The sequence below is a fragment of the Pinus tabuliformis genome, chromosome 5_2 (genome assembly GCF_031772625.1).
Source record: "Pinus tabuliformis cultivar Carrire ecotype Pingquan chromosome 5_2, CPIR1, whole genome shotgun sequence".
In the NCBI taxonomy this organism is placed as follows: Eukaryota; Viridiplantae; Streptophyta; class Pinopsida; order Pinales; family Pinaceae; genus Pinus; species Pinus tabuliformis.
The window spans coordinates 380,987,725-381,010,249 of NC_142306.1; the positions used below are offsets into that span (position 1 = coordinate 380,987,725).

Sequence of the window (22,525 nt, forward strand, 5' to 3'; positions counted from 1 at the left end):
ACGTTGAGAGGCTAAAGAATTAATTTTCTATCTCCAGATCTCTTACAATACTGATGATTTTAGAAGAGTCTACTCCCTTGTGGGACTATTATTTTGCCTATATGGTATAATAATTATAATAATATAATATTAATTAAACGGATTTGTGTTTTAGAAACAATGTCTTTAATATAATTTTAGATTTTGGCTATATATTTCTAATAAACAAAATCTGTTCTACTTAAACTTTAATATAGTTTACCATTCAAATCTAAAGGTTCGTACCAGATTACTGGCTTTTTTGGAATAAAAGAAATGTTTACGTCAATCTTTTTTCTAGAGTATTGGAGCATTTCATTTGATTAAACTTTTGAAGATGTTTATGGAATTATATATATGTTATTTTATTTCAAATTATTAATTGAGTTTTAAATAAGTTTTTAATTTTATTTTAATTATTAATTAGGTTGATTCTATATTATATATAAAAATAATATTTATTTATCTATATCTATTATATTTACTAATATAATTGTTCTAATTATGGTGACTATATTTAAATATAATGGTGCTAATTAGGGTGACCATATTTAAATATAATAATGTAATGTAGTTTGCTCACTTTTATATATATCCTTGCATGTAGTTAAATGATGCACAGATGTGATATCTGCATGTGAATCTGCTAATTATGTTGACAGTAATTTTAACATATATATTATCCATGTCATGGCGCAGGTACATCATTACATAGTTCTGGGCAGCAGGGGGAAAATGCTCAGCCCAAAGAAAAATTAAGATGGATTCCAAAACCAGAACAGATTCGGATACTGGAAGCTATGTTCAATTCTGGTATTGTCAGACCGCCAAGGGAACAAATAAAAACCATCACAGCTCTGCTAGAGCAGTTTGGAGAAGTTCAGGATACCAACGTATTTTACTGGTTCCAGAACAGAAAATCCAAAATAAAACGAAGACAACGGCAACTGCAAGCTGCACAAAGATACAATTCTAGCACTGAGACAGGGACCCCATCTTCTAGTTTATCTATGTCAACACCATCAACGTCTGATCCGTCTGATCCGTTTGAAGCTATGACAGACCTTTCTAATAGTCCTCCGGAAAATGCCATAAAAAATAACATTGAAGGTCAATACTACTCGTCTGCTGTGCTAGATTCTTCATTTGCCCGACAGCAATATAACGGGCAGGTAGTGTACGATGAAGTAAGTAATTATAATGACCTTGTTAACGTGCAAGCAATAGGAGAGGAAGTAGCAGAAGGCGCCCAAAGATTTTTGAATCAAGGTACATATTGCTCTAAAAGTATCTATATTACAATATTAGCATGTAGTAATTGAAGATGAAGCTGCCGATATGCATGGACAGTCCCGCATTGCCGTTTTAAATAAATATTTGTCTTGGCCATTTCTAATATTAAATTTGGTCTGCAGGAAAAGAAAACGTACAGGATTCAACCGTTAATTCCAACCCATATTTAATAACTGTTTTCGTCGATGATCGTCCGATTGTTGTCCCTATGGGGTCGATAAACTACAGCGCTTTCTTCGGGGACAATCTTCTCTTTGATTCCTCTGGCAGGCTGGTGCTTGTAAATGAATGGGGAGTCATCGAGGAAGGTCTGGAGAACGGAGCCAAGTATTTTCTGGTATGCCATATATATTATTGCTACTTATTAACAGGTTGAGCTCTAGTAATTTTCAGAACATTAAATGTAGAACCATTGTCGATTCTAAGCTGCATCGTGCGTGTACATTTCTTTTTAATTTTGCAGATATGAAGGCTTTGGTTTCAAGGGACTTGTTAAAGTTTGCTCGGACTAAGCCATCTTTACATCTTGAGATTTGGTACACTGCACGGCCAACATATTTCGTAGCTTCATATATAACATATAATTTTAACATGTGTGAGAAAAATAGCCTTCTTGGTTCATGGGTGAAAACCTAATGATTTAGATAGTACCCTCAAATTCCACCGGTCTTTCTTATTTCTTTGTACGCAACGGTACTACGCGGATTGATTTATACATTATAATTCTAATTAGCAATTGTTAGCGAAAGTGCACAAAAGTAAATTGATCACAAGATTAATGTTTTAAATTTAAAATTGTTGAGTAAAGTAAGAATATGATGATCATATGACAGAAAGTTTAGAAATTTTAGCTTCGCTAGGATGGAGTGATGTTTTAGAAAGCATGTCATACAGACAATAAATGACTAGATGTGTTATGGTAAAACATGTTATATGATAAATTTTTTATTTCATGTGGTATAATTTAGGAAAAATTTCCATATATTTTTTGGTTTCATTTGCGTCATACTTATGGTTAATTTGTGTGTGACTTGTTGATTTAGAGATTGTCCTGTATGTGCATCATGCAGCATTGTGTTATGTGCCTTTATTTATCTAATTTTTTGGTGTGACATGTTATGCGGGGAAATAACTTTTTTTTATTGCCATGGCATTTGATAGGGCAGTAAGCTTATATTGCACTGTGTAAATGTTTCATTTTGTGTGATTTGTAATATTTTTTTTTGAAACTTTCACATATATAATTGCTAAAGGCTCTTTTTTTTTACCAGAAATATCTCTTTGGTTTAATTTCTTTGCATGTGATACATTGTAATTTTTCCAACTTATCAAAAAAAAGTTTTCTTAGAAACAAAAGGGATGTCATTGTATTTGTATTTTGAATTTAAATTATATAAAATAAGAAGAAAGAAAAAAAAAAAAGAGTGATGTTATTGTATTTGTATTTTCAAATTCAAACTATATAAAATAAGAGGAAAGGAAAGAACACTTAGCCTCAATGCTCTCTCATGCTATGCATTTATAACCATGTAATGCTGCTTGTCACATCATTAATTTTTCATCTTGTATGTAGCATATGTTATAATACTAATTCTATGGTTGATTAAACAAATTAGCCATCATGGTTGAGTATGATGGTTGAATTTTGCTCATTAGAGATTATAATGATTAACTATGTTCAATGATGGGTTGCTCTCTTAAACCATGTAGACAATGTTGATCATTGTTAATTATGTTGACTAATTTATATTATGTTTAACTACAACTAATTATGCTTGAAATAGTTAACCTTAATTGGTTATGCCTATTTCCCTAATTTACTTTCATAAATTATAACTTAATATTTTCAATCTAGTGCTTCCTACTAAACTTGTAAAATGTCATTTATGTGCACAAATAGATGTGATGTCACACAAATTAAATGAAGATATTATTAATTTAACTATTCAATGAAAGGTAAGGCTAAGTCCTCGAGGTTGCTTATTAAGAAATTTAGTAATTACTATCCAAAAATATAAACTAATAAAGTAAATAAAGTATGAAACAAAACTACAATCTGACCATCCATATTGTAGAAATGAATTAATCTTAGGAACTTGGACTACTCAAGCTTACAATAACCAAATATCATGTGATGAGGTGGGTATGCCATGCAATTGTAGAAATGCAGGGCTAACACAATGGTTCTTTTGAAATTGAAGTAAATGAACACAACTCATTTAAAATCACTTGATTAATAAAGTATTTTCTAGTGCCTCACATGTATAAAAATAGGTTGTATTGTCTTTAGCCTACTTAGTAAGGTGGTTCAATGACATGCAACAATAAGACTTAGTCTTTACTATTTTAATTGTTAAAATTGAAATAAAGAAAATGATCAAGAACTAAAACAATGCTTTCCATGCATGATTTATTGATTATGCATGCATTAGAGTCTTTTCAAGTAGATAGACTCCCATATTTTACCTAATCTTTCAAAAAAACATGCTTAAAAAAAAAATCTTAACTTGTTTATGAATAAAAATTAAACTATGATAATTAACTAAGTAAATAAGCCTATAATTTAAACAACAATTATGAATATAAGCAAAGAAATCCCAATAATTAGTATATAAACAAAATAATTAAAATCACATGAAAACATATTTAAAATTGAACAAGAAAGTATGAATATGAAAAAAAAAATAACATGGAAAAATGTACCAACTTCCACAACTCTTCATATTAAGAACTTACAAGCTTACACATTGGGGCCCTTCAATGCATTAGCTTTCACCATTAAGACTATGAAGTAATAAAACTCAAAGAAATTACATGTATTAATAAAAGTGAAGGTTAAAGAAAAGTATGAATGAAGAATTTTCCCAAATTTAAGGATCACCTTAGAAGTCACAATGCTTGAAGTCTAAATATGTTTTCTAAACTACACAATATTTCCATATATATATATATATATATAAACAAAACCAACTCCTAATAATCCTTTTCTTATCCATATTTATTTTCTGAACATTCACCTTGCTAGAACTAGAATTCCTCAATAATTGAAATCAAGGAAAAATCATGTTTGGTCTTCTACTAGTTGAGTGCACGCTTCTCACTAGTGCACTTGATAAGGGTGGTGCACATGTTTTTTCTTCAAACTATCTAGGGAACATGTCCCAAATTTTGTAAATACTTAAACTAATGAGGAACTATTAAAACAAATTATTTCTTGGGAAAATTTGTCAACTTTTTTATTGGTGAAAATAGAAAAAAAAATGGTAAAAATGACAAAGACTAAGTTAATTTAGGCCAAATTGTAGTCTATTAACACTGAAAAATATTTGCCGAACAAAGAGGTTGTAACATGTGCTCATGGACAAAATTATAATATTGGTTGATTCTAAGAAACCCATTTACATGGTCACTTTGCATTTCTTTCCTTCACTTTTCATCTAAGAATTTACTTTCAGCATTATTTTCATAGCCTTCAAATATTTATTTTATTGATAACAAGGGTATGCTTTCTTGAAAACTATCAAATTTTCCTCTTAATACATTTGGTCCTTCTCATCTAACTTTTCTTTTTCTTCACCAAGTTTCATCTTGTACCTAGAAAGTAACTCATTCTTGGTCTTAATATATTATTCTAAGACCTTCATTTCTTCAAGTTCCTTTCGTTATTTTTTTTTCCTCTTTCTTATCTAATGTTTCCTTATTATTATTCATCTGAGCATGTCATCTTTTATTTGAGAACTTTTCTTGACTACACATTCATGTTAATTTTTAACACGGACTCTACTTCTTCTATGAAGATATATTATTCTTTTCTTGGCATATCTCGGTTTTCATCCTTCTTTCTTTTTTATGGCTGCTTCTATTTTTCCTTGACCTTCATTGACCCAATATTATCCTAATCTATTTTTTAAGATTAATCTATTTAGAAAGAAGCAATGTTTATTGAATAAACCTTTATATTTGGTTTATTTCCAACTTTAGGAAAACTTTGCTCCTTTTGTTGATCAATTTGACTCTCTTTCCATTTTCTATGTAATTTTGCTAGCAAATTGTGGCACCCCTTTGCTTTGTTCTTTAAAGACATGAGTATTTTTAGGTATTGTAATTATTTTTTAAACTTAATTGATGTGGTGGATACGATTTGAATTAACTCATCATTGCATTAATTTTTTATATCATGAATATTTTTTCCCTTTTTCCAAAATTATGGAAAAGAGGACATGAGGAATTGATACTTCTTGTTGTTGTAGAAAATTGTTAAGAGTTCAAGTCTACATGGTCGACCTTTTCAACTACTCTTCTAGAAAACTTTCATTCAAAGAAAAACATAATAAAACAAAATATTATTCACATAGAGCCAAAGAAAGATGATACTAAGTAAAAAATAGAACCTAGGTGGAGGGAAATGCTAATTTTGGTAAAAAAGAAGAAAAAAGTGCAAAAGTTGAGAAAGGCTTACCTTGAATTCAAAAGGAAAGAATGTTTTTTAATAAAAAGGGAAAAAAAACCTAGGTAATTAAAGGGGTGAATAGCCTTAAAGTAAGACTTGCTAAAGAAAAAATTGCTTGGAATACATTATTAAAATATCACTAAGGAATCCAGAAGGGGTTGTTATTCCTGAGGGAAGGAAGTCTAGTCTTTAGGGAAGTTGTTGATGGTGGTTGTTTGGTTGGTAGGAACATGCTCTCTCCCATTGTTTTCCCACCAAGGTATTCTAATCAAATAATTTAATTGTGTTATTAACTATATGTGATGTTATGTGAGATTTTCTTTTATTGTTTATGCTTGTGCATATATATATATATATATATATATATATATATATATATATATATATATATATATATATATATATATATATATACATATACATATACATATAGATAATAGTAGATATATAAATATATATACTATGGAAAGCATGCATAATATTATATGCTATATTATTTTATAAAGAATATATCATTTGTAAGTAAGGTTTCAGATTCCAATAAAAAGGGGATTATATTTGGGCAAGTGGACTTGTTTGGTGGAGATCTAATAATTAGGTATGGAAGAAGATTTATATATCTTATTTATATAATGAACTAAAATTTCCTTTTAGTTAGAGTATTCAAATATTAGAAGGATATAATGAGTAGAATTAAAATGACAAAAGAAAACATGGTAAGTTTATATGAAATCTTATTTGAGTACAAATAAATACTAACTATGGTTATGTCAAACAACTATTAAATACTCGAGTAGGGAAACATGGAATAAAAAAAACCTTATTAATTGTTGCATGCAAATTTTTTAGGGGATACCTTTCCTATACCCCAATATAAATATAGTTTTATGATCAAACAATAGTTTAATGATCTTTGTCAGACATGAAAACACATTGAGAGGAAATCTAGGGGATAGTCATTACGACATCAGGTCTAGTAATTTTAACTATGAAGGGTTTACTAGAACAAATGATGGACTTAAATAAATATAAGTTAGTTACCTAAATAACTATATGAAAAAAGGAGGGTTTATTCCTTTGGAAAGTAATGACTAGCCAAAGGATATATAGGAAAGTTAAAATATATAATAAGGATAAAATATAGGGAAATTTTGGAAGTTTTTAAAGGTATATATAATATTGATAGAATATAAGGAATTTTTCGATGTTATGAAACCAGATCACAAAAGGATACAAAAGATAGATGAATGCCTCAAAAATAAGCCTCTTCGAGGGGGCAACCTCCTTTACATTACACAAATGAACAATTCTTAGATGATACAAATGACAAGACCTCCTTTCCATATATAGGAGTCTAAGGGGTCATAATATAATCAGAGCCGACATAACAAAAATGATGTAAGGGCACAATAATAACAATAGTGGGCTTCTATGGGGCACAATAATAACAATATTGGGACTACATGGGCACAACAATATAATAAGGGGGTTATACTAATAACAATAAGTGGTTACACTAGTAGTATAGGCACCTAACATGCCCCTCTCCTTCAAAAAGTGTTGTCCTCAATGCTTTAGTAGTTATTGATGCTTCTGTATAAAATTCTTGTCCTCCCATGTGGAATCTTCAACGGGTAAGTTCTTCCACTTGATGAGATACTCTAAAATTGATCGATTTCGTAGTTGTTGGGTTCTTGTTTGTGTCATTGCCTCTAGTTCCAATATGATTTTTCCTTCTTTGTCAACTTCTGACAATGTTGTTTGAACTGGGATCTTTTGCAACTTTTGAATGAGTGGACACACTTCTTCGTCCTTCCTCCATTCATACCTTGTTTCGTTTATCCAATCTAGTTGGATAATAGAAATGGTGCACAACAATTCTTCCATATCCTCATCCTTTCTTGAGAGTGCATCTGCCACAACATTTTGCTTCCCTTTTTTGTAGATGATTTCAAAGTCATAACCCAACATCTTTGTGACCCATTTTTTTTGCTCTTAAGAGGGTAATCTTTGTTCTAAAAAGTACTTAATACTATCATGATTTGTTCTTACCTCGAAGTGTCTTCCCATTAGGTAAGGTCACCATTTCTACAATGTGTGTAGTATTGCCAACATTTCCTTCTCACAAATAGCTTTCTTGAGGGACATTTCTATGTATGTATGTATGTAACGATAAAAATACCCAATCACCTACATCAGAACTTCTTTCATTGTGATGTTGATCTACCTGTTGTTTCATTTGATTTTGCACCAAAGTGGTGTTATCCTTTAAAAGTTGGAGAAGTTGTTGTTGATGCTCGATGTGATCTTTCACTACTTGAATCATTTTCTTCTTGATATGTCCCTCTATCTTGAGAGTTTTATGGGTGGTAATTCCTTCTAATGCATTAAAATATATGGTGGGATTCATTTCTTGACGCTCTATGTGATCTTTCACTTCTTGAACATTTATTTTCTTGATATGTCCTTCTATCTTGATAGTTTGAGGAGTCGTAATTCTGGTCATTACGTTAAAAGATATGGTTAGATTCATTTCTTCTTTCTTGATGTGGTGTTTCACTTCTTGAACCTTTTTCTTCTTGATATTTCCTTCTACCTTAAGAGTTTGTGGAGTAGTAATTCTTTCTAATGCTTTACACGATATGGTCAAATTCATTTCTTATTTCTCTGGGTTTGGTTCTTGGTGTATATACTCTTACTTTCACATTTCTTGATCCTTTTCTTCCTCCTCTCTATAATCAATGTGAAATAATTTCTTCTTAGCACACTTATGACCTTTAATTTATTTGTTATCACAATTGTAACAAAGCCCTTTTTCTCTTTTTTCTTCCAATTGTTGTGGTGTAACCCTTGTAGGTTTGTGGAAGGCTAGGAGAAAAAACATTTCCATCTTTATAGTTGTGAGGGGTAGACTTCCTTATTGCCATAATTTTTCTTTCCACTTTGTAAAAAAGCCCTTTTGCTCTTTTTCATCCAATTTTTGTGGTGTTGCTCTAAAGAAGGGGTTGCTCTTTGTATCCTCATAATGTTCTATAATTTCCCCCGTAAATATTGACCAAGTCACAAGTGCTCTACGAGAGCACATCCCTTTATACCACAAAAATTGAACTGGTTCTGAATATGAAGATGCAATACATACCTTTTGTAATAGTTGCACCTCATGTAGATCAAAATATTGGTCCATCTATAGTATCCAATCTATCAGATCCTTACCATCAAACTTCCTCATATTTCCTTTTCGTGATTTTAGGAGCTCGATCTTGAAACGACTGTAACTCTGTAATCTCAAATATCCAAGTTCTAAAATTTCATCTTGTAGTAGCCCTCTAAGTCCTCTTTCTAACCTCGAAAGTCTGATCAAGATTGGATTTTTTAAGGAAGCATTATGTCAAATCTCCCACGATGACCTGATTATAGACTAGTTCAATAGATCGAACTTGTACGAACTACCTCATGTCACTGTTTCAACCTTAGGACCTGAAACGGATACACTGAAAACTACAGTCCATCCTCTTTCTGAAACTTCTCACTAAATTTCAATTTTATTCTCACAGAGAAAGTTACGATGATTTTCCCAAGGTCATCTATTTAGGATGTAATTCGGGAGCCTGCAAAAACACTAAATGCCTCAGCTTATATCTCTGAAAATATAGAGAGACAAGATCTGAAATTTGGACCCAAGCTTTAGCAAGATTTTGGTTCAAAAGTGTTTTAATTTCAGAGTTTAAACCTTTGTAGAACAAATATTATATCAAAAATTTCACGATGAAATGTTTAAGATGAAATTCCAAATATTGCAAAAACCCTAACTTCCTTAGATCATATCTCCGAAAATATAGTGAGCTAAGATCTCAAATTTAGATGCACAGTTCAGACCAATTTCGTCTCAAATGTGTTTTTTTTTAGCTTCTAAAACTTCATAGTGAAAGCACTATAGCGAAAATTCCATGATGACCTGTTTGGATTAGGGAAACCCTAGAATCCATAGCTCTGATACCAAATGTTATGAAACGAGCTCACAAAACGATACAAAAGATAGATGAACACCTTAGAAATAAGTCTCTTCGAGGGGGCAACCTCCATTACATTACACAAATGAACAATTCCTAGATGATACAAATGACAAGACCTCCTTTATATATATAGGAGTCTAAGGGGTCATAATATAATCAGAGCCGACATAGCAATAATAATGTAAGGGCACAATAATAGCAATAGTGGGCTTCTATGGGGCACAATAATAACAATATGGAGACTACATGGGCACAAAAATATAATAAGGGCATTGTACTAATAACAATAAGGGGTTACACTAGTAATATAGGTACCTAACATGCCCCTCTCCTTTAAGAAGTGTTGTCCTCAATGCTTGAGTAGTTATTGATGCTTCTGTATAAAATTCTTGTCCTCCCATGTGGAATTTTCAGCTGGTAAGTTCTTCCAGATGATGAGATAATCTAAAATTGATTGTTTTCGTAGCTGTTGGGTTCTTGTTTGTGTGACTGCCTCCAGTTCCAATATGATTTTTCCTTCCTCGTCATGTTCTGACAATATTGTTTGAACTGGGATATTTTGCGACTTTTGAATGAGTGGACACACTTCTACATCCTTCTTCCATTCATATCTTGTTTTGTTTATCCAATCTAGTTGGATAATAGAAATGGTGCACAACAATTCTTCCATATCCTCATCCTTTCTTGAGAGTGCATCTGCCGTAACATTTTGCTTCCCTCTTTTGTAGATGATTTCAAAGTCATAACCCAACATCTTTGTGACCCATGTTTGTTGCTCTTAAGAGGGTAATCTTTGTTCTAAAAATTACTTAATACTATCGTGATTCGTTCTTACCTTGAAGTGTCTTCCCATTAGGTAAGGTCACCATTTCTCAAGTGTGTGTAGTATTGCCAACACTTCCTTTTCACAAATAGCTTTCTTGAGGGAAATTTGTATGTATGTATGTAATCATAAAATACCCAATCGCCTACATCAAAACATCTTTCATTGTGATGTTGATCTACCTGTTGTTTCATTCGATTTTGCACCAAAGTGGTGTTATCCTTTAAAAGTTGGAGAACTTGTTGTTGATGCTCGATGTGATCTTTCACTACTTGAATCATTTTCTTCTTGATATGTCCCTCTATCTTCATAGTTTTATGGGTGGTAGTTTCTTCTAATGCATTACAAGATATGGTTGGATTCATTTCTTGATGCTCTATGTGATCTTTCACTTCTTGAACATTTATTTTCTTGATATGTCCTTCTATCTTGATAGTTTGAGGAGTCGTAATTTTGGTCATTGCGTTAAAATATATGGTTAGATTCATTTCTTCTTTCTTGATGTGGTGTTTCACTTCTTGAACCTTTTTCTTCTTCATATTTCCTTCTATGTTAAGAGTTTGAGGAGTAGTAATTCTTTCTAATGCTTTACACGATATGGTCGAATTCATTTCTTATTTCTCTGGGGTTGGTTCTTGGTATATATTCTCTTACTTTGACATTTCTTGATCCTTTTCTTCCTCCTCTGCATAATCAATGTGAAATAATTTCTTCTCAGCACACTTATGACCTCTAATGTATTTGTTATCACAATTGTAACAAAGCCCTTTTTCTTTTTTTTCTTCCAATTGTTGTGGTGTAACCCTTGTAGGTTTGTGGAAGGCTAGGAGAGAAAACATTTCCATCCTTATAGTTGTGAGGGGTAGACTTCCTTATTGCCATATTTTTTCTTTCCACTTTGTAACAAAGCCCTTTTGCTCTTTTTCATCCAATTTTTGTGGTGTTGCTCTAAATAAAGGGTTTCTCTTTGTATCCTCATATTGTGCTATAATTTCCTCCATAAATATTGACCAAGTCACAAGAGCTCTATGAGAGCACATCCCTTTATACCACAAAAAATGATTTGGTTCTAAATATGAAGATGCAATACGTACCTTTTGTAATAGTTGCACCTCATGTAGATCAAAATATTGCTCCATATATAGTATCCAATCTATCAGATCCTTACCATCAAACTTCCTCAAATTGCCTTTTCTTGATTTTAGGAGCTCGATCTTGAAATGACTGTAACTCTGTAATCTCAAATCTCCAAGTTCTGAAATTTCATCTTGTAGTAGCCCTCTAAGTCCTCTTTCTAACCTCGCAAGTTTGATCAAGATTGGATTTTGTAAGGAAGCATTATATCAAATCTCCCACGATGACCTGATTATAGACTAGTTCAATACATCGAACTTGTACAAAGTACCTCATGTCACTGTTCCAAGCTTAGGACCTGAAACGGATACACCAAAAACTACAGTCCATCCTCTTTCTGCAACTTCTCACAAAATTTCAATTTTATTCTCAGAGAGAAAGTTATGATGATTTTCCCAAGGTCATATATTTAGGATGTAATTCGGGAGCCTGCAAAAACACTAAATGTCTCAGCTTATATCTCCGAAAATATAGAGAGACAAGATCTGAAATTTGGACCCAAGCTTCAGCAAGATTTTGGTTCAGAAGTGTTTTAATTTCAGAGTTTAAACCTTTGTAGAACAAATATTATATCGAAAATTTCACGATGAAATGTTTAAGATGAAATTTCAAATCTTGCAAAACCCTAACTTCCTTAGATCATATATCTGAAAATATAGAGAGCTAAGATCTCAAATTTAGACGCACAGTTCCGACCAATTTCGTCTCAAATGGGTTTTTTTTTAGCTTCTAAAACTTCTTAGTGAAAGCATTATAGCGAAAATTCCACGATGACCTGTTTGGAGTAGCGAAACCCTAGAATCCATAGCTTTGATACCAAATGTTATGAAACCAGCTCACAAAATGATACAAAAGATAGATGAACACCTTAGAAATAAGTCTCTTCGAGGGGGAAACCTCCTTTACATTACACAAATGAAAAATTCTTAGATGATACAAATGACAAGACCTCCTTTCAATATATAGGAGTCTAAGGGGTCATAATATAATCAGAGCTAACATAATAATAATAATGTAAGGGCACAATAATAACAATAATGGGCTTCTATGGGGCACAATAATAACAATATGGAGACTACATGGGCACAAAAATATAATAAGGGCATTGCACTAATAACAATAACGGGTTACACTAGTAATATAAGGACCTAACATTCGACGACCTTAAGGATGCCAAACTCAAAAGTGATAAAAAGAAGAAATCGGAATATATTTTCCTCTAGTGTGGAAGATACCATACCATGATGAATATCAACTAGAAACATTACTTATAGTAAACATCGATGGATTGAGATTACATAGATAGACAATTCTAATATATCATCTTGGAAGTATACCATGCTAAAAATATGCTAAAATGGAATACAAGTTTCCATTATGGTGAAATGACCATACAATGAAAAAATATATGGTAAATGGAGTACAAGTTTCCATTATGGTGAAATGACCATATAATGAACAATTATAGAGAGAAGGTAAGTGTAAATTTTCAATTAAGGATTCTAAGAACTGAAATAAAGAGGACTTCTATGATAAAAACTTATTTAATAGTTGAATAGAGAAAACTAGTGGTCATTAACCCACTTGGCTATTTAATCATTTATGAGGATCACAATGGTCTCTTTAGAATATATTTCATTATTTAAATACATGAAATATTCTTATTTGGAAACAACGGCTTAATCATTAGAAATTGTGCATTTCACAAAGGGAATATCATTTACAAAATTAAATGGAGAAAACGGGAGCAATGCGTAGGTTCCAACTTTTGTAATGAAGTTGTTGGAAGGAAAGTCTCACGCAAACAATATGTCCAAGTCATACAGCGAGAAAGAGTTAGGGTGAATATTTACTATACTTGTATCAAATTAAACAAGAAGTTAGATAATATACTAGTGGTTCTATGTAACAAAAGAAAACATTGATGCAAACTATGTATACCTTAGAAGGATGTATCATGTGTAATCTACAAGGGTCGTCTATGATTGAAACTTTTTGTATTCCTTTACATAATAAGGATAATAGAATAAATTTATATCAAACAAAAGAAGGAGAGTATGTATATTAAATCCTGGAAAATAATTAAAATCATTAGAATCAAATACCAAGGTAATCTTGGAATCTCGGGTGAGGTGTTAAAACTAAATAATAGTATTAGAGGAAATGATCCATTTCTGGCCAAGAATATTCCATGCTATCAATATAAAAAATAGAATAAACTTGTAATAGAAACCTGTCAAGGGCTTCAATTAAAAACCATGGTATATTATGTATACAATATATAATACATGTAAAATAAAGCCTATTCCATACCAATGTTGATGCCATAAGGAAATATATGACAATACATATGTAAATATAACACGTAGAATTAGTAAGTATGGTGAACAATAAGGGCCTTCATAGTAGGCTTTAGGGCTTAATTATATGTTAATGTGACTTAAACCCAAGGCATTGACATGTGTTAAATATGAGTAAGATAAAATATTTGAGACCCTAGGTGTTTATAATAGACTCATAACTCTTCAAGGGGGAATTGTAACCATTTATTTCTTGGATTCAAAGGAAACATGTGTTAGTGTTTAAATTATACTATTAGGATATACTTCATTCTCATATGATTTAGTGTTAAACTCTATTTATGTTCATAGGATTTTTTTAAGTGCTTAAATGGGGTACATTGCATGTGATATTAAAAATGTAGGTTCAGATTTTGAGGCCTTTAGGTGAAACCATAATTTAAATTTAATAAAGCAATTATTTCTTCTCCGATAACTAACTAAGTTATTTTTTTGGTGATAAAAAAAATAAGAAGAAAAGAGTATAGTAATGGTGAAACTTTCTGCCAAATCTCTTTTGGTTTTAGTTTGGAGATTAAACTCTACCTCAAACAACCCAACTAATGGAAATGGTAAATGACGTGAACCAAGAATGGGCTAGTCTCAAAGTAAGTGCATAGTAGGAGGAGCTCATTTGGGATGTGACTAAAAAATCAAATGACAAACATCTAGACATAGAGGTAGAGAAGGACAAAAAAGACTCCTTAAATTAGAAAAATGTAGATGGTAATTCTGAAAGAGGGAATGATAAATATCAAATTGAGAATGAAAAAACTAAGAGTGAGGAAGTGTGAGATAAAATATCTCCAAAAGAACATAATCTACAGAAGAAAAACAAAACACAACTTTGAGGAGAGTTAAAAGAGATAAAACCACCTAAGTTTGATGGAAAAGAAGAAGAGCAAATAGAGGCCTAACTACTAAACATGACCAAATACATCACAGTATATTAGTATTCTAAAAACCTAAAATCCAAACTAGCTTTCTACTCATTGCAAGGAAAATATTCAGTGTCGTGGGAAGATGTAATAATTGTAAACAATATAGAAGAAAAAGAGACAAAATTGGAAGAATTCCAAAAATATTTTAAGGAAATGTAGTTAACTAGAATATATTATGATAACACAGAAAAATAATTTCATGATCTGAAGTAGGGTTGACTTATTACGATGAGTTTGTAGTCAAATCTAGAAATTTGTTGACAAATGTTCCCTATATCTTGGAAGGAAAGGTGAATGTGTAGTTTTTTCTTAATTGTATTACTCTTCCATATAAGGTAATAATTGAGTTTGATAATCCATTCATGGAAAGGCATGATTTGTTATAAATAGTTCAAACAAAAATGTGATGGCTCAAAATCATGGTCTAACAAATAGAAGAACAAATTTGGAATCGAGATTAAAAAATTAAGATCCTCCATTGTGATTTTTTTGGGAAAATCATCAGCCCAAATGATTTAACAGTAATAATTAGCCAGAACCTACATAATCCCAAACATGTTCTAAAATAACTGACATAAATAAAAAGGGAACAAATGATGGAAATAAGAGAGAACCCTTAATGTGTTATGGCCATGGAAAAACCCATTTACTTTGAAACTACCCATACAACACCATATGAGTCCAACACTTAATAGTCAATGCACGAGGCATCTACAATAAATTTTGTATCGAGAAAGATACCAAGCATTAATACAACATTAGAAGACCCCCATGAAGAACATCAATCAAGAATGATTTGAATTGAAGGTATGATTATAGACTAGAATTTGTCTATTTTAGTAGATTGAGGAGTGATTCTTAGATATGTTATTCCATATGGTGTGGATCAAGTCAAATTGATTATATAAAATTTTAAAAGTTCATGCATGGTTCAATTGGCTATGGGCACTAAAATAAAAGTGACCAATTCAGTTAAAATTTGTTTAGTAAATTTAAATAGATTCCCAACATAATTAAATGTGAATATATTACATTTAGGTGCATATGACTTGGTAAGAGGAATGTACTCATTCGAGAAAAATATGTCCATGACCAATTTTCTCAACAAGATTGTTATAGACATAACTCAAGAGGGAAATATGGAACTTATAAGAGGAATACCATGGTCTATATTCGCTAGGAAAATTTTATCATTATAGTTGAGATGATGTGCTGAGAAAGGATGAAATTTTTTTGTTATATAGATAAGAGAATCTAGATAGAAAAAACAAAGAAATGAAAATCTATAGATTATGTGGAAGCAATCAAAGAATTTAAGTACATATTTCTAGATGAGATTTCAGGACTACGTAAAAAGAGAGACATAGAGTTCACAACTGAATTAGTGTCACGAGCCACAACTATGTCCAAAGAATCTTACAGAATGAGTGTGCCAGGCATCAAGGAGATAAAAAAAGTACTTGAAATAGTTTCTAGAAACGGGTACATTAGACCAAGTGTTTCCCATTAGGGAGCACCAATGCTATTTTGTAAGAAAAAAACCATGTAACCTTCAGGATATGCATAGATTATATATAGAAAAATAAATTACTATGAAAAACAACTATCCCCTACCCATGATAGATGATGTATTTGAGCAAGGTAGAGGGCCAAGTGTCTTTCAAAAAATAGGCCTTTGGTATGGTTACCATCAAATAAGAGTTAAAGATGAAGGCATAGACGATACTACATTTAGAGATTGATATGGGAACTTTGAATTTTTTGTACTACCATTTGTTCCTAAAAAATCTCACGTTACTTTTATGTGCCTAACCAATGGTGCATTAAGAAATTATATACATAAGTTTGTATTAATTTTTAACAATTATTTTAATATATTAAAAAATTGAAGGAAAAAATGGAGCACTTAAGGATATTTCTACCAACTCTTAGGGAACACCAATTGTATGAAAAGTTTAACAAATGGGAGTTCTTTTAGAATATAATCTAGTATGTGGGACATTTGATCTCCAAGGAAGGGATATATGTTGACCCTGAGAAGGTCAAGACAATTCAAAACTGGTTGGTACCTAAGGACATGAAAGATATTAGATCCTTCATGGGTATCATTGCATATTATTGAAGATTTATGGAAGGATTCTCTAAAATAGATTACCTATCACATTATTATAGAAAATGGAGTGAAGTTCAGTTGGAAACTAAAGTATCAAGAGAGTTTTGATAGGCTGAAGCACTTATTAAAAGTAGCCCCAATATTAAAAATTATTGATCCTGTAAGTATTCTATTGTTTGTATAGATACATATGTTGAGGGTCTAGGAGGTGTATTAGTGCAACGGAAACATGTGTTTGCATATGAAACAAGAAATTTAAATGATAATGAGAAAAGCTATGTTTTTTATGATCTTGAGTTAGATTTAGTCATACATGCACTAAAAATGTGGAGAAATTACATGTTAGGGAAAAATTGCACTCTTTTTTATAATCATATTGTTTGAAATACTTTTTTAACCAACAAGATTTGAATTCAAATAAGTCTAGGTGCATGGACATCTTAAGAAAATTTGAGTTTGATATTAAACACATAAAACAGAAAGGGAATAAGATAGTAGATGCATTGGGAAGGAATACAATTCATATTGCTAATATTGTTTTCAGCAATGCAAAATAAAACTTTGCAAAACAAATGAGGGAATCAACCTTAACGAATTAAGCTTGTTGACAAAGTTGAACTATGTAAGGTAATTTGATTATGTGGAAAAAAATGATGGATTGGTAAATTTGAAAAATAGAAAGTGCATTCCAAATGAACCTACTCCGAAATAGATAATTTTGGATGAACATCATAGGGAACACTTTTCAACCCACCCAAGTTATCAAAAAATGGTTATTGGTTTAGGAAAAGAGTTTTATTATCCAGGTCTGAAAGGAAAAGTGTCCATGTATTTGGTAGAGTACCAACAAGTTAAGGTGGAACACCAACACCTTACTAAACTAATAAATACTTTTCCCATTACCAAAAGGAAGTGTGAAATGATTTCTTTGGATTTCATGATTGGTGTACGTAGAAAAAAGAAGTAGCACGACTCAATCATTGTGGTGGTTGACAAGCTATGAAAGTCAACTCACTTTATACCCATCCACTCCACTTATAAATTAGTGCAAATTGCAAACATTTCATGAAGGAGATCAATTGCATGGGATATTGAAATCATTTATATCATATAAGGATGCTAAGTTTACTTCTATTTCTAGAATATATTATGTGTAGGAGTGAGTATGTACTTGAAATTAAGTATAAACTACCACCCTGAAACAAATGTTGAGATAGAAAGAACAAATAGAATACATGAATGTATGTCATGTATGTATGTCATGGGATAAACCACAAAGTGGGAGAATTATTTGTAGCTAGTGGAATTCTTTTACAATAAAAATGTTATAACATTAATTAAGATCAGTCCATTTGAAGATTTGTATAGGAATAAGTGTCATACTCCATTAAGTTGGAGTAAGACAAAATATAGGTTGATTTTAAAACTTATTATTCTACAAGAAATTAAAATAGGTTGATTTTAAGACATGATCTTCTACAAGAAATGGAATAATTGGTGAAAAATATAAGACAAAAATTGAAAGATGCCTAAGATAGGGTAAAGAGTTATGCAAACCATAAGAGATTGCATAAAGAGTACAGTGTGGAAGAACATGTCTACATGAAAATCATTCCAAATAAAATAGCGTGAAGTGTGCTAAGTTAGCATGTAGGATGCATGTATCAATTGAGATACTAGCTAGATTTGATGGCCTACTACCTTGCATTTCTAGGACATATAAAACTACATAATTCCTTTCATGCTTCCTTGTTGAAAAAATATGTTGATGATCATACTCATGTAATTGATTGTATATGGTGCAGGTGGAATTGGGTGGATACCTTCAGGTTGAAATTATCCAAATATTGAAGTAATGGGAAACTTCACTATGGAGTCAAGTCATCAACTATGTTACAGTGCAATAAAAACAGTTTAGCCTAAAGTAGGCTACTCCAGAGATGGAGGACAAAATACATCATACATTTCCTACTTTGTTCCAAAAGTAATGAGAACTGTACAACAATGAGGATGAATTTTATTTTACAAAGGGGAGGATGTGATACTCTTGTTCTTTACTTTCTAAAAACATAAATATTTCTAAACTATTGTGAATATTATTTGAACTTAATGGGTATGGGGACCATGATTTGAATTCACTGGTTATGTACTTCAATTTTATATTATGAATAAAAGTCTTTAATTTTAGAAACTATGGGAAAGAGCACGTGTAATAGAGACTTCTTCCTATTCTAAAAAAATTTCTACGTGGTAAAGTCCACATGGTGGACCTACCTAGATCTTACCCTAAATATCCAAGGAAAAAGCTATCATTTTAGGAATAACATAATGGGAGAGAAAGATTATTCTAAGTAAAAATTATGACTTAACTAGAGATAAATTCTAAGTTTGGTGGAAGGAAAGAGCAAAAAATAAAAGGAGAGAAAGGTGTACTTTAAACGAAAAAGGAAAGACATTTTCCTAGTCAAAAGAAAACAATCCTAAGTCATTATAGAGTTGTAGACCCTCAAATCATGATGCTCCAATTCTCCTTCTATCCAAGATTAACGTGCACTAGATTTGATAATTCTTTTTCTTTTTTTTAGATCATAACTTAGGAAGAATGTTTCTTGAAGCTAATAATTGATCTAAAAACTAGGAGATTTAGTAGATATTGAAAAAATATGCGCATTAGGAATACTGTCTACTACAGGGTTTATAGTATTATCATTTTGCTTCATCAAAAGTATATCAACAACTATGTTTGCTTTCCTAGCCTATCCAAAATGGTAATACTAAATTCCTGTAGTAGTAAAAACCATCAATTTATTATACCATTGGTTATTGGTTCATTCAGAATATATCTAACAATATAATGTAAAATGTGAATAAAATTCTCATATCGAGTAATATAGTGTCTAAAATTGCTGAAAACATGAAAAAATTCCAATAATGCCTTTTCAGTGATTGGTTAATTCAACTTTGTAGGGCCTAAAGTTTTGGTTGTAATTGCATAAGGAGTTATCTTTATTTCCCATTAGATTCCCTAAGGATGTGTTCGAGGCATCAGTGAACATATGAAATTGAAGGGAACAATTTCGCCCTCTTAAGATGTGTGCTTCATAAATTTTCTATTTTAACAAACCAAAATCTTTTTGAAATTCAAAATCCCAATGAAATTTACAAGCTTTGGTGAGGTATTCAAAATGTTGTGAAGCAATTTTTGTTATGTTTTCTATAAATATTCTATAGTAACCTATGAATCTAATAAAATGGCTTACATCCTTTTTAATTTTAGGTACTAAAATATTGGAGATGGCTTAAACCTTCACTAAAGCCACCTTGATCCAAAAACATGAAACATGATGTCCAAAAAAAATTCCTTCATTAAACATCATAAATAATTTTTCATTACTCAATTAAATATGAGTTTATTGACGTATAAGAAGGTTATTTTCTAGTTTGTACAAATATTTTTAAATAGTGTTTTCATAAACAAAAAAATCATCCAGATATACTTCTACCCAATCATGGATCAAATTCGAAAAAATACCTAATAATTCCCTTTGAAATGTAACTATGGCATTGCATAATCTAAAAGGAAGTACTCTCTAATAATATCTACCCCACATATATGTGAGAGTTGTATTATCTTGATTGTCGTACCCATGGTGATGTTGTTTTCTTTGTGGCCTTTATATTGGACATGTGGCTAAAAATCCTAAGTGGTACAACTAATATGTTATGGAAATGTAGACATTTATTTTGATTAATAAAAATCAAATGGTTTTGTGTATTACTATTTTTGGAAATATATTAAAGGATATCATATGAGAGATTAGGCTCATAGCTTCCAATATTTTAGTTGTAATCAATTGTGCCCAAGAAGTGGGAAGATAAACCAGATTGAAAAAAATCCTCTATTTTTAATCAAAGGGAACTATTGTCTATGAAAACCACCAAAGGAATACAGGACTATGGGTAAATGTGATGGGTGAAACTTATTTTAAAAGGTACCATTGGAGATAAGGGTATTGGAATGAAGAAGAGGTACTAGTGCGAGATAAAGACTCGACCTTCACCTAGAATTAGCACAATGATGCTTGGGGTTAAGTAGTTGTAAACTAAGGAAGAAACAATAAGTTATCTTCTTTCTCAAGAGGATTTAGAGATCAAGGGGAACTACTGGAAAACATAGTTCATGGTTGGCAAGAACATGATAGCCTTTAATACATTTCCATGAATTTTTAGATGAGTATATGAACATATGGAAAAACATGTGTTAAATTTATTGCTTCTATAGTTCATAGCTACTAATGAATAAAGTAGGGTTTCATTATGATTATATGTGTTGCCTTGTGTATATTGAAAAAAGTGAATGGTTGAATCCTATTAAGGTTTATATGAATAAATTAAATATACGTGTATGTGTGTGTGTTGTTTAGTTATAGGAAAGGTAATTATTAGGGGACATAATATTTAACTATAGGTTTTCTAGCAAGAAAATACTAAGCATTCCTCTACATAGAATAGTGATAAGGAAACCCTACCTAGGGAGAAACCCTAGAATTCACTATACATGTTGATATGAAATGAAAAACAACAGAGATTGACTAAAGTACAGGATTACCCAAGCAGCAAGGAGATTAGAAATATGAAACCGATCTGTCTTAATTAGTAACATTTCATTCTTATAAATATTGCATTCCTTTGCATACTAGAAAGAAACAAATCTATTATAGGATAGTAAATAATATATTTGAAAATAAGAATAAGCTTGATTACCCAGTTATCGTGTTGCACAACAAAGACACTAAGGGGAAGCCTCGTAAACTGGGCATGGGGAATTTCATCCTTCGCAAGATAATAGTAGGGCATTAAAGAAAGACGTTAGATTGACACCATGGCAGAAGTTCATCAAGATTTTGGCATAGCTTGTTGTTTCTAAAACTAAATAATAATCACCTCGGTCATATAAGTATGCACTTATAACAAGTTACAAGACATAAGCCTTAGTGCACATTTTAGTATCTACAAAGAATACACTTGTACCCATGTATGGAAATAGGAAGAGAATAAAATTAGCAATGTCATAAAATCATCAATACAATGACATTATCATTCACAATGGCATAAAACAAAAGCAATATATAGTTTTTATTTCTTGGAATGAACAAGGAAAATTACATCTCATGCCATGCAAGTTCTATCTGAAACTCAAATAATAGAGTATGAAGGATTTAGGTTAACAGAAAGGGGGAAAACCTTAATTACAAGTGAATGATACAAGGATTAGTTTAGATTTCTACCTAATAAATTTCTTGAACGCACTCAAGATATTTATACAATAAGAGATGGAAACCCCATTGAGTTAAGGCCCTTCCATTTTATACCTTAATTAAAAATTAATTTGATGTAGGTG

General features: G+C 31.3%; 1 protein-coding gene across 1 annotated transcript; it reads left to right on the top strand.

Moving 5' to 3' along the window:
- The first annotated feature begins 818 nt into the window (after window positions 1-818).
- LOC149159053 (WUSCHEL-related homeobox 8-like) lies at window positions 819-1,823 on the top strand. Its single transcript, XM_089434177.1, has 3 exons — window positions 819-1,287; window positions 1,434-1,638; window positions 1,775-1,823. Exons 1-3 carry the CDS (start codon window positions 819-821, stop codon window positions 1,821-1,823), a joined length of 723 nt encoding a protein of 240 aa, XP_089290303.1.
- The last annotated feature ends 20,702 nt before the right edge of the window (window positions 1,824-22,525 follow it).

Coding starts and splice junctions, on each gene's coding strand:
- LOC149159053 (XM_089434177.1), top strand. CDS start 819: ATGTTCAATTCTGGTATTGTCAGACCGCCAAGGGAACAAATAAAAACC. Junction 1,288..1,433: donor CCAAAGATTTTTGAATCAAG/GTACATATTGCT, acceptor TTTGGTCTGCAG/GAAAAGAAAACGTACAGGAT. Junction 1,639..1,774: donor GGTCTGGAGAACGGAGCCAA/GTATTTTCTGGT, acceptor TTAATTTTGCAG/ATATGAAGGCTTTGGTTTCA.